At 39.9% G+C, this 13,876-nt stretch overlaps 1 protein-coding gene across 2 annotated transcripts in view; it reads left to right on the plus strand.

Annotated features, from left to right (window-relative positions):
- Positions 1–4,380: 4,380 nt before the first annotated feature.
- Positions 4,381–13,876, plus strand: part of IL7R (interleukin 7 receptor) — a 31,397-nt gene continuing 21,901 nt past the window's right edge. For both annotated transcript variants that reach the window (XM_065905371.1, XM_065905372.1), the window contains exons 1-2: positions 4,381–4,500; positions 9,330–9,468. In XM_065905371.1, coding sequence (XP_065761443.1) covers positions 4,419–4,500; positions 9,330–9,468 — 221 coding nt within the window. In that variant the 5' untranslated portion in view covers positions 4,381–4,418. The remainder of the gene's footprint in view (positions 4,501–9,329; positions 9,469–13,876) is intronic.

The following is a 13,876-nucleotide window of genomic DNA, read 5'->3' on the forward strand; positions in this document are numbered from 1 at the left end:
TCCACTGAGCTGGCCTGGATGTCTCTTTTCTGGCAGAAGGCAGGGCCCATTGCTGCTTTCTACCTTACGGATAAAATCTAATCATTAATCAAAGAAGGTAAGTGACAGTGAGAGGGGGAGGTTAATACAGACCTCAGAGAATGTCTTTTGGGACTTTCTGAGTATTTTCTCAACAACAGATTTTAGCCGGTATATCTCCATAGCAACGTACTATCTATCATTACTATTGTTGCTGTTATTTCACTTTGTTGTCCTTTAATATTCAATCTCAAGATGAATGACTTTTACATTTTTCTCATTTGGGACAAATTACTAAGTGTTTAAGGGGCTTTTATAGGCTTCATTTAAAAACTGACTCAGAGAAATACTTTTTTGTCTTCAAGCAGTTGTTTCCCAAGGGTATTGAAAGAGGCAATACATTGATGTCTGTCCCACTAACTCTAAAACTTCTGTAGAAGATGGAAATAAAATTTCTGTTCATTAAAGAAGAGTTGAGATAGTGAAGATTAACAAGAAGTTAAGATCTCAGCCTGGATTTTCCCAGGAGCATCTTTATCCTTATTAATCAGGGAAGAAGAGAAAGCATGGGATTTCCTAAAGGAACTTGTTACGAAGTGAACAGACAACAAATAATCCAAGAATGCACTCCCCTCCAACTGGAATACAAATTTCAAATCTTGCTAGAAGGTCAATTCTCTGAACTTTTTAGGACTCTAACCAGTTATACGCAAATTGCATGTAACTTATTACAATGTGAATATATAAGAAAATCTTATCCGTGTGCTTTGTCAGTTTCACAAAATGGTCTGAAGATAACAAAAAAAGGAAGAAAGGAGAGACAGGATCAACTGATCCTGGGAGTCTTACAAAGTCACTCTATTCTGCTTGCATTTGAGAAAAAAATAAAACACCTTTGCTATGATTCACCACATCATAGGGGACTCAAGAAGTTAGAGGAAGACAACATAAGAAGGAAGAGAAAGGAAGCAATGAGAAGAAATGATGAGAGACGAGAAGGAGAAAATGTCAGCTCTAGTCAAGCTGCCCCATCAAAGGACTGCTTGCTCAAATCCTGATTCCATGGTCAGAGGCTCTGGTGCCCTGAGCATCTTTCCGCTTTTGCTGCTCTCATCGCTACGCTTCTCCCACAGCCAATAATGACAAGAAATTCAGTAAATGTCTCTGTTTAGGTGGTAGGTAGAGCAAGGGATTTTCTAAGTTTCTTAGAAACTTAGCTTTTCCAGGTTTCCAAAGGAGCAGTGAGATCTGGGTAAAGAAAGTAGAGAAGGTACCGTTGCTCCCCCAGAATCTCTAGAGGTACAAGTGAAGCCTCTCATTTCTTTGAGCTCCCCACATTTAATACAGATTTCTCTCTGAGGTCCTTCAGCATCTCCTGCCCCACCCCAAGAGAGTTAAGTATACCCGTGGAAATCCCCTGAGCCAACTAGCACATGCTGTACCAAAATATTGTGTCTTGACTTTGTTCTTTTACATCTTCACAACTAAAGGAAAGAGATACAATCAAAATGATAGTCCACTTGAATGATAAACAAGAGAACTTAAAGAGACACGACCCAATTACTAACCCGTGGAGTGACAGTCTGTGAGCAGTTCACGAGGTCTGCGGTGCTGGATGGCTATGATTTGTGATTTCTCTTTGAACACTTAGTTCATGGAAATTTATAATTGCAGCTTTCTTGAAAGGATGTTCAATTCAACACTCAAAACACACCAATTTTTGTAAATCAGGCTTATGATTGTCTAACTGAGCATTCAAAGAAAAATCAGAAGTGAGAACACAAATTATCATTTGATGCACAAAATTGTCACCGTTTATTTATGTTACTCTTCATGGAAGATGTGTGGAAAATGCCAAAAGAAGACATCAGCAGATGGAGGAGGTAGATTGTGTCCCATTCAGCTGGCTTCTTGCTTTGAAATATTCCTTGAATTTGTAGTCCAGTATATGACGTTATGAACAGGGCACCCCATGTCTGACACTGGATCTGCGTCAACTCTGAAGAGGGGCTCCCAGGGACTAGCACAAATGCCCCACCTCTTCTTTTCACCTCTTTCGAGATTGTCACAGTACCTTTAACAATGTGCTTAGTTGCTCAGTCTTGTCCGGCTCTTTGGGACTCCATGGACTGTAGCCCACCAGGCTCCTCTGAGCATGGGGATTCTCCAGGCAAGAATACTAGAGTGAGATGCCATGCCCTTCTCCAGGGGATGTTCCCAACCCAGGGATCAAACCCAGGTCTCCTGCATTGCAGGCAGATTCTTTACCAACTGAGCCACCAGGGAAACTCACCTGTAACAATAAGACAAGCTAGCCCATGTGGCTTTCAAAGACTGTTTTACACTGGAGCAAGGGATGTTATTCATCTTGGTTACTATAGACATTCTTGGGGCTTCCCTGATAGCTCAGAAAGTAAAGAATCTGCCTGCAATGTGGGAGGCCTGGGTTCAATTTCTAGGTTGAGAAGAGCCCCTGGAGGAGGCAATGGCCACTCCAATATTCTTGCCTGCAAAATCCCATTGACAGAGGAGCCGGGCAGGTTACAGTCCATGGGGGTCTCAAAGAGTCCAATACGATTGAGTGACTAACACTTTCCCACTTTCCCATAGTATTCTTACAGGTTCATAGGACTGATGCTTTCCAATAACAGTGAATTGAACAGAAGTTTATAAGTCACTGTCCACTCAGCATCTCTGTCATTGTCACCCTATATTCACAGTCTTGTGGATTTTTCTAAAAAAAAAAATGGTGAATCAAGACAGTGGTGTTTCATGGCCAGAATCCAGGTTAGATTATCCATGACAAGACGTGAGCAAAACTGTGTTGATGACAGTTTTGCTATCTACCTATGACTTTGAACACAAATGATGTGGAAGAACATCCAACAATTACTAAGAAGTCATCCAGGCTTGGTCTTCCCCAGTGACTCAGCAGTAAAGAATCTTCCTGCAACATAGGAGTTGTGGGTTCGATCCCTGGGTCAGTCAGGAAGATCCCCTGGAGCAGGGCATAATAACCCTCTCTAGTATTCTTGCCTAGAGAAGTTCATGGACAAAGGAGCCTGGCAGGCTACAGTCCATAACAAAGAGGTGGATATTGAAGTGACTTAGCATGTATGCAGCCAAGCTTGACAAATATCACTGTTTTAGCCATGAGGCTGTGTTGAGGACAATTTTTATGGACAAACTAGTTTAAGGAGAGTCTGAATGACCTCTGTCATTTTCTCAGAATTCTGTCCTGTATACATCGGTACCAGTTCTTTTCAAGAACTTATGTTCTTGAAAAGTTGTGTGGCAATCAGATTTTCACAAATGGAAACCAATTTTAAATACATAAAGAAAACTATTTAATCCATTAAACAAAGTGTTGGCAGATTTTTTTCTGTAAAAAGCCAGATAGTGAAGATTTTACACATTGTGTGATGTACAGTTTCTGCCTCAGTGACTTTACCGTGATGATACAATCACAAAGCAACCATGTTTCAACACAACTTTACTTACAAGACCAAAGTGTATGTTAGTTGCTCAGTCATGTCTAACTCTTTGTGACCCCATGGACTGTAGCCCACCAGGCTCCTCTGTCCATGGAATTCTCCAGGCAAAAATACTGGAGTGGCTTGCCATTCCCTTCTTCAGGGGATCTTTCCAACTCGGGGATTGGACCCAGGTCTCCTGCATAGCAGACTGATTCTTTACCATCTGAGCCACCTAGGAAGCCCATTACAAGAGCAAGTAGTGGGCCAAATTTGGCTCCTGGGCCCTAGCTTGCCAACTTCTACATTAAACAAATGATTCTCAAGTGCTTACTACGATGGATGAGGCATAAGTAACCACCAGGAATACACACAAAAAACACAACAGAAAAGTGACTGTGCTTGTGGCACTCTATCATGTATGTTCAGAGATGGGAGGTAGATAATTTAAAATATACCTGCAGTAAATGACTTGATTAAGTGCACAATCTTCCTTTACAGCAACACTCACTCAGACAAGCAATTGATAAACTTTGTCTGTTTAGATTTTTGTCCCATGATTCTTTTAAAGTGGATCTAAGCTAGTTCAAGCCTAGATTTGAATCCACCACCTCCATCTGAAATAAGGCCAGTACATTTGGGGGCAGCCAGGGATGCCAAAGAGGTACCAGCCTCTGAAAGGCTCCATCCCTTCTTTTCCTCTGCTTCTGCTTACAGCAGCAATACTTTTACTCACACTTCCTGTTTCTGGCACTTGCCGTCTTTTCTTCTGTTTAGACTTCCCCCCTACTTCCCCCCTGTGGTTAAACAAGTATAAAGTCCTAAAGCTATAGACTTAAGTTGCTCGCGCTCTCTCTCTCATTCATTCCTACGCATAGGCTGTGCATAGGCTCACGCGCTTGCTGTCTCCTCTATTTCTCTCTCAGAATGACACTTCTAAGTACTGCTTTGGGTATGCTTTTCTATTTACTTCAAGCCGTTTCTGGAGAAAGTGGCTATGCAGAGAATGGTGAGTCATTTCTGATTTTTCTTCAGGATTTCAGATGATCCCTAGCATCTATTTCAGTTGCTCAGATCCATAATAGACTGGAGTGGGGCACTGGGTTAAATATAAGGGAGTTTGAGGACTTAGCACATACTTAACCCTTTTGCCTGTTCTAATCACCAGGACAGGGGGCCTAGGGCCAACACTGCAAGTGGTCCGTAAAGGCTTAGAATTGTCAAGGGATGCACTTGACTCTCCCAATGTGAGTCTTAAATATTTGTTGATGCCTCTGATCTTACAAAAAGAACACCCATAGAGACACAATGGTTATGCTTGTTAGAGAACCTTCAAGGTAACTTTACCTTGCCAAGAAAAGCAGCTCATTTTGTTATGCTTTAGCTTTTAAGAGGCTCCAAAAACATCACTTTCAAGATAAAATAATATCCAGAAACAACCACTTTGTCTGCACTTACCTTTGCTGTTTTCTCAACACCTACTCCAGTATCTAGAACATAGTAGACATTTAACAAATATTTGAAAATTTCCTCAAAATACTTTACTTTTGGTGTGATCATGTGGTATTCTTAGTGAATAACTGAATAGGGGTAAGATCTGAATGAGTTCTCTTTGAAATATATTTAACTATCCAGGCCAACAAATTTATCATCATATAACAATTTTCTTTAGTATCCTTAAATACTTAGTAACTAGAGGCAGATGCTGTCTACTTTGTAAACCTATTGTAATTACAACTGAAATTACGCAAAGGTGAAGTGGCCCAGAGGAGCCACCTGGAAACTTGGACCACCAAATTGTTCCTGAAAATTAAGTACTTTCACTTTAAGATTTAAAAAGTATTTGCCTAGTGAAGATATCAAGCACGTCAGCCTAATGACTCAGCTTAGATAGTTTAAGTCATGTAATCACTAAGGATGGAAATCCCTAGCATATTTTCATTAATGGAATTGTCAGAGGGTTGACATTTTTCATAGCGTGACTGTGAATGTGTGGGGGATGATAATTAATTCATGGTAAATGTTGTCTTGTGTCTGTACAGATAGATGCTTGGCAGGTAACACATAAATCTTCCCCTTTGGAATATAATATATCCCTTCTGCTTCACCACTCCCTGCAGTGGTTGTTTTATTTTAAAAACAAATTAAGGATTCTAGTTGAAAGCTGAGTTTTCACTTCAACTTTTTAAATTTCAGGGTATTTTTTTAAGAGATCTGTAACCACCCATCCACATGATTACATCAAAATACTTCTCGGTTTGAGGTGTCAGGAATTCAAAATAATCAACTGCTCTTTGTTAAAGATAAGTTAGTTCTCTGATAAGCATAAGAATGATCAAGAGAAGAAGAAACTTTTTAAAAATCCAAATCATTTATACTTTTAATCAACTAAGCCCTTCCAGTAGGAAAACTTCTAAACCACATTCTCTTGTCTATAACACATATTTCAAAAATTCTAATTTTTATAGTGAGAATTTTTAAAAACTCACTGTTCATAAGCTCTATGTAATTTCAAATCTGTAGTCATAATAATACCTTTGACAAAACACTCTTTTACAAAGGAGCCCCCAAAGGTTTCATGTATATCCTTCGAATTAAATTCCTTTTTTTAACCTTTTCTTTATTTCTCAAAAAATGTGATAATAGTTTTAGCTAGCCCTTATTGAATGTTTTCTGTGTTCTAAGCAATATCTTTGTATTCAGTGATTCCTCATAATAACACGAATTTAAATATCAGAACCCTGAAGTTTAGAGAGGACCTGATGAAGGATCACAGCTACACAGTGGAACAGCCAGGATTTAAATCCACATCTGTCCAGCTCTGGTGCTGGAGGTCTTAACCACTGTGTATATGACTCTTATCGAAGCTGAGAGCAGATATGACATTCTCTTTGTAAAATGCCATGAAATTTTGCAGGTTATTGAGGGGACTTTTCTTGCTTACAAAGCAACTTTGGCTAAGAGTCAACGAGCTCCGAACCTGTTAAAGAACCAATGAGCTTTTTCTCAAAACACGGCCATTTTAACTGTATGACCACTACTTTCTTCTCTTTCATGGAAATATCATTAATTTACAATGTGTGTTAGTTTCAAGTATACAGCAAAGTGATTCAGTTATACATATATAGAGAGAGACACACACACATATGTATATATTTTTTTCAGATTCTTTTCCATTATAGATTATTACAAGATATTGAGTATAGTTCCTGGGCTTTGCAGTAGGGTTTTATTATTTGCCTATGTTATATATAGTAGTATGCATATGTTAATCCCGAACTCCTAATTTATCTGCCTCCCCCACCTTCCACTGTTCCTTTTGGTAAATTAAGTAAGTTTGTTTACTATGTCTGTGAATCTATTTTTATTTTGTAAATAATTTCATTTGTATCATTTTTTTAGATTCTACATATAAGCAATATCATATGATATTTATTTTTCTCTATCTGGCTTACTTATTTTAGTATGATAGTCTCTAACTCCATCCATGTTGCGGCAAATGGCATTATTTCATTCTTTTTCATGGCTGAGTAATATTCCAGTGTGTGTATGTGTGTGTAGTATATATGCTACTGCTGCTAAGTTGCTTCAGTCGTGTCCGACTCTGCGTGACCCCATAGACAGAAGCCCACCAGGCTCCCCCATCCCTGGGATTCTCCAGGCAAGAACACTAGAGTGGGTTACCATTTTCTTCTCCAATATAGTATTAGTATATATAGTGTATATTTATATATATATATGTATATATATACACACACATATACACACAACATGTTCTTTATCAATTCAACTGTCAATGGACCTTCAGGTTGTTTTCATGTCTTGGCTATTGTAAGTGATCACTGCTGTGTAGGAATATACAGCGAATTATACAGGAGCGCTTTGTCCTGTTGATACCAGAATCTTCTAAAGTCTGCTCTCTCTGGCTTAAGTTGTATGTTAAAGAGTTTTGGAGACAAAGTTGATCCACAGGTGTCTGAATCCAAATGTTAATGTAGGTTCTGTTGTACCAGATTGGTGGACATGCCAGCAATTAGGGGACTGGATCTCACTCTGTAAGATTAAGAGCGAGTATATTTTGACATGGGAGCCCCAAATAGTGAACTGCCCCTCATTATTTAAAACTGCATTAAAAAGAAGGCCATATCCAGCTGAAATACAGTGCACTTCAGTTACTCAGTCATGTCCAACTCTTTGTGACCCCCCCGGTCTACAGCACGCCAGACTCCCCTGTCCATCACCAACTCCTGGAGCTTGCTGAAACTCATGTCCTTTAAGTCGGTGATACCATCTAGCCATCTCATCCTCTGTCGTCCCCTTCTCCTCCTGCCATCAATCTTTCCCAGCATCAGGAGCCTTTGCTGGTGGCAGAATTGTGAGCTTGATGGATTCTAGGTATAGTCAGAAAGAACAGTGCCTGCAGCTCTTACCTTGGTGTGGCTTTTCAAGATTTGTTGCTCTGACTGAACTGACCTTGCTCACAACCGGTTGGTCCACTCACAACCAGCTTTACTAATTCTCCCAAATAACAACTGGGTTGTTGAAGTAAAGAGGGTTCTGCCTGTAATCCCACGGCCTTCGGGACACTCAGTTGGGATGCAATTTTCAGTATCTTCTCTCTCCTGTTTAAAGCCTGTGCTGTGTTGCGTTTAGTCGCTCAGTCACGTCCGACTTTTTGTGACCCCACGGACTGTAGCCCACCAGGCTCCTCTGTCCATGGGGATTCTCCAGGCAAGAATACTGGAGTGGGTTCTTCCCAACCCCTAGAGCTTCAATTTTCTAGTATCAGTGGCCAAAGTAATTTCAATATCAATAGACCTTGAAGCAGTCATAGCTCCACTCAATCTCTCCGAGAATGGCTTTGGTTACTCTGGATTTTCTCAGATCCCAGTTGGAGTATCTTTGATGACATATTTTTCTTTATTAAATACTATTAAATATACACACAAAATATATATTTAATCTTAGAGGCCTCAATCCATCTTAAAAAATCAAATGCTATCTCTAAAAGACAGTACTTTTCAAAAGCAATGGCATAAAAATTCTGTTTCTCGTGTGCTTCTAGAATTTTGCTCATATTCATAAAATGCAATCTCTCTAAAGGGAGTATATACAAGCACAGAAGTAGTATCTTTAAGATTCATGGGAAGCTCCACCAGGTCTGAGTCCTGTGATGTAATTTTTTCTGATCCTGTTGGCCTCAGTTAGTAGCTTAAGACAAGTGGCCTTAAATATATATTCACACAATGGGAAAAATCAATGGGACTTTTAGGCGGGATACCTGTTTAGGTAAGGGAGAGCTACTGTTTTAAGAAGAGAACTTCTGACTGCAAATAGCTATCATCTTCTTTCATTCATTCAAAAAAATTTCTTGGGAGGCAATAAAGGAAGATTAGTAATAAAGTACAAGACTAAATTAGGTGGCACATGAATAATAGAGTATCTCATTTAAATATATAAACTAACAAAAGAAACACTCATTATACAAAAGAAAGGATGCATTAAGTGTCTCATTCTAGATCTCCAATGCTCTTACCCAATAGCAGAGATATTTATAAATCTTTGGAGACTATTTATTAATTGTGATGACTTTTTTCTATTAGAAAAAAATCTGTGTTCATTAAGTTTTATTTGAGTTTTGTCATTTTGTTTGCTTTTATTTTTGTTTTTTTGAAGTCCTGTTTCCTGTCTTTGCCCTTGGGCTTTCCATCTTTAGACAAACAATCACCACTCCTTCATGTCTGCCATGAAAGGCTGCCATTTCAGCAACATTAGTCCTGATTGCACAAGGAGGCACTTATTGGCTTCATTAACATCTATAGGTTTGTTCCTTGCCAGGAGATTTTGATGACACAGAACTGGATGACTACTCATTCTCATGCTACAGTCAGCTGGAAGTGGATGGACTCCAGCACTTGCTGACCTGCACGTTTGACGACTCGGACATCAACAGCACCAACCTGGAATTTGAAATATGGTGAGGAATGGTGCCTTCAATGGGTGCTTATAAATCCTCCGTCTCTCTTTCTTACACTGCACGGCAACAGCTGCAAAGGAGAGTGTGGGGGCTAATTATCAAATATTAAAATTGAGTAAATTCCAAAAACTTCCTCAAACTCATTGTCCTTCACCAAGAGACTCAAGCAAAGAAACACTCAGGAGCTCATCTTTCAGGGCCTCGCTGCTACAGCCAAATGATGGTGTGAATGTGGGAGGTCCCACATCCCTCCTGACTTCAGGGCAGAACTTAAATTCTGATTGTCCTGGTTCACTCCTCCCCTGAAGGCTCTTTGCCCAACATGGAACAAGCTAGTGTCTTCAAGCCACACTCAGGGTGGGTGCCTGGTTTCTGATCCTAACACGAGCACTTAACTGGTTTTTTAACCTAGAGTAAGTTGTGTAACTTATCTATTCCTTTGTTTCTTCACCTGTTAAATATCACCTCATAGGGAGATGTGAGATTAAATAATTTAATACTTCAATTATTTAATTGGATGACACATCCAGTATGTAATAAGTAATGAAAAAAAGGCATTAAGTCAAAACTCTGTGAATCTAGACCCAACTGCCACCCAACCAGTTGCCAATACCAGTTTTCTGAAAATCCACAGGAAGAAATTGACTCTGGGTTTCATGGAGCCACTAAGAAAGGTAAAAAGAAAGAGAAAGTCTCTTAGCTGATTTGAAAGTTTAGTAAAGAGCTCAGAGAACTTATCTTCTCCCTCTTCTACAAATCATCTCTTGTTACCAAGAGTTACTATCTCTGATGACTTGAAAAAAAAATACTCTGTCATGAAATTCTGACTTGTGGCTATTTCCAAATTCATATCAGATGACCTAATTTTAGTTAGTTGTGTAGTAAGGAAAATGAGTCAAAATCTGCCAGTAGTAAAAGAGGGCTTCTTATATTCCATAGACAGCCAATCTCCCACAATACTTGGTCTTGACAAGCCCTGAATCCCATGTCTTATGTTAATTCCCTGCCTCTGTGCATGCAATGTCTCCTGCTAAGGTCTTTGGATAAATATGACCTTGGACTTGAATGCCATAGTGTGTTCTCAGTCTGCCTCTGTCAGTTCATTTCTATCACATGCTCTCCAGGAATAGCATACATCTAGAGAAGAGGAACCTACAGTGTCCAGAGTCTGTGCAACTGGTAGACTCCACTAAAGCTGCTGAACAACTCATTCAAAAGACGCACATCATTTTTGTGGGCAAACCCCCTCTGACACGGAGGTCTGCTTTGCCTCTCCAGCCAGCTGGGTGGTAAACAGCAGTGGTTTTAATTGGGGAGGCAGAGGTTGACCTTCTGTCCACTTTCACTCATAACAGTACCTGACCACTTCCTTGGCCATTTGAACAAACTTCCCCGCTTCCTTTCACGAGTCTCTTGATTTCTCCTGCCGTATTTTAACTTATCCGTAGCCTCCGTTTGGGTTGTTAGGTTGGATTCAGGTATTTCCACTGGAAAGGGATTATTTTAAGACATGTTTTCTGTGTTAAAAAGTAAGTATGAAGCCCTTAGTAGGTTAAGATGCTTCTAGAGGGCAGTCATCTTCGCAAAGTTAGCCACACCTTGAGGGGAAGATTTGTGCAACTGCTGGGTTCTGAGCAGCGGTGTAGCTCAAGTTAAGTGTGTGTTAAGTCATTTCAGTCATGTCTGACTCTTTGTGACTCTGTGGACTATAGCCTACCAGGCTCCTCCTGGGATTCTCCAGACAAGAATACTGGAGAAGGTTGCTATGCCCTCCTCCAGGGGATCTTCTAGACCCAGGGATTGAACCTGCATCTCTTATGTCTCCTGCATTGGCAGGAGGGTTCTTTCCACTTAGGGCCACCTGGGGGGCTGTAGCTCAAGTTAAAGCCCCTTAAATAGTGTTGAATTTGCTGCTAAGTTTGGGCTTCTTTCCCCCAAAATTGCTTTATGCGAGCTTTTCTTTTTTTCTGTGAATATAAATTTATAAAGAAAGAAATTGGAAATCACTGAAAACTTGAAAACTGAGTTCTGCTGAAGTCTTTACACAGGTGGGATTTTTTATGTAAACCAGATGTTTCCCAGAGGGCTCACCAGGGTCATTTTCCAACAAACATTTACCACCTGCCTGATTTGGCCGCCAGACTCCCAGGCTTAGAAACCAATAATTTAGGGTTCAACATGCGGATCCATCTCTCGGGGATGGACTTGGATTAGCCAAAATCACAGAGGTGCCAAGTGACAACTTCACATGGATAAATGCAACTCTTTTGGTTGAAACAAATATTCATCCTGTTCTCAAGTCTTTGAGGGGAGGTGACAGAGAGGGCAGTAGATTGTACATCAATATAAATCCACTCTCATTGGGGGGCCTAGAAATTTTTTGTTCACCAGCACCCTGACAGGCTCCCAGGTACTGGCAGTGACAAAGCTGAAGCTCCGGAAACAGGCAGGGAGGTTGTTATCTCAATGATCAATATAACCAATAACCCAATAACTAGCTCTGTGACCTGAGAATCACATTTAAAGTCTGATCATAACAACCGCTCACACTGAGGTAGGATTAGTGTCTGGCTTATGGTTGGTGCCTGTAAATGATATTTAATTTTGTGTCATGGGATTTTCATTTAAAAATGTGATCCAAAGGTTCAGTAAATATAGAAGCAAATCAAAGGAAATCTGTTTGTTGATTTTATTGATAAAACCAGTTATTTGATTCAAATCTCAAAATGGTTAATCTTCTTTTTTAATTTAGTTGCTAGCCTTTAAAAATCTAGGTATCTCTTGGAAAATCAGATTTGGTAATACTGGGCCCAGACAGCAAAAATTAACTGAACAGAATGCTGATGGCTTCTATAGATGGAGAATTAAATCTCAGTCATGAAGTTAACCCACTGTTCTCATTTTCATTACCCACGTGGACACCATAGGCATGTAAATTTGGGCCCCTGCTTTTTATCTGTTTGCATAATTTTCACAGGCAGCTCTCAGAAGGTAATTGTATTTCCTTTATTTCCACATTGGTGGAGGCGCCACAGTCACTCCCACGTGCCACCTACAGATACCACTTCAAATATGTCATTTTTTTTTCATCAGTTACCACCAACATCACAGGCTGCATCCAGCCCAGGCTACCTCATGTTCCTGACCTAACTAGCAATATCTGTCAAGTGTTGTTAATCTAGCCCTTTCTAAACCATACTAACTTTTGAGAAGATTCTGTCTTTTAGGACCAAGTGAGGAATAACCTTTGCGGTTTGTTTTTAGTATTTCCATGTAAATACCTGCTTGCACCAACAAGAGAAATGTGTTTATCACACTAAATTACACAAGTTTATAGGAGACTGAGGAAAGTGGCATTGAGGTGAAGAATCCTGTGGTCCCCAGCAGTCTCTATTTTCAGAAAAAAGGAATTTGTGTAAGTAACTCAGGGTTGATGTCCTCCACGGGACCAATTTTGCTAGCCTATGGGTCTACCTGGGTACCTGTAGTGGTCTTTTCTCCCCACCAAAATACCCTAAAACAGCTCTATCCAACAGAAATATAATATGACCCACAAATGTGGGAGTGATATATGTAATTTAAATTGTCTAGTAGCCACGTTTAAAAAACAGGTGAAAATTAATTTTAATAACATCTTATTTAACTCAGTATTGCCAAAATATTATCATTTCAACCTACATGAACAAAAAATATGAACAGTATGAACATAAATATTCATGAGGTATTTTGAATATCTACATCTTCAAAATCTGGTATTTCATATTTGGAGAACATCTCAATTTAGACAAGCCATATTTCAAAGATTCAATATCCACACATGGGGCTGTGGTCATTGTGTTGGGGAGTGTAGTCGTAGAACATTCCTGATCCTAGCAATACACACTTAGCACCAAGTAAGCTGTTTTAATTTAATTATGTGAATTGAAATTAATTGGATTGACTAGAGTTGAGCCACTCATGGGAGACCCCGAGTTTCCTCTGATTACCTGAAGCCAGGGTCAGGGGCACGAAACGAGGCTGTCTGTTCTAGACCACAATCATCTCTTAATCTCCTATCACGGCTTCCCCTGCACACAGAGCAGGCCCTCGAGCTCAGGCCCGTAAAGGGTGCCCAGCCTGGTAAGGCAGCCACATGGTGATGCTTCGTTGCTGTTGCTCATTGCTCACATTTCCTGAAAAGCAAGAATGAATTGAGAATATCATTTTAGATTCTTCTCAAACGTCCAACAGTACTGGAACATTCCTATATGCTAAGGATCTGCAATTGAATATTCCACACATGTCTGCTAGAGAACTCAGGAATGATCCTGGAAAGGGCTTATATGTGCACATGCAGAGAAACGTGTACACACATCCAATTTCACCGTGGAAAACCAATACACATTCTACAATGTGGGTAGCAAATGAC

Source organism: Muntiacus reevesi, chromosome 14, assembly GCF_963930625.1.
Source record: "Muntiacus reevesi chromosome 14, mMunRee1.1, whole genome shotgun sequence".
Classification (NCBI taxonomy): domain Eukaryota; kingdom Metazoa; phylum Chordata; class Mammalia; order Artiodactyla; family Cervidae; genus Muntiacus; species Muntiacus reevesi.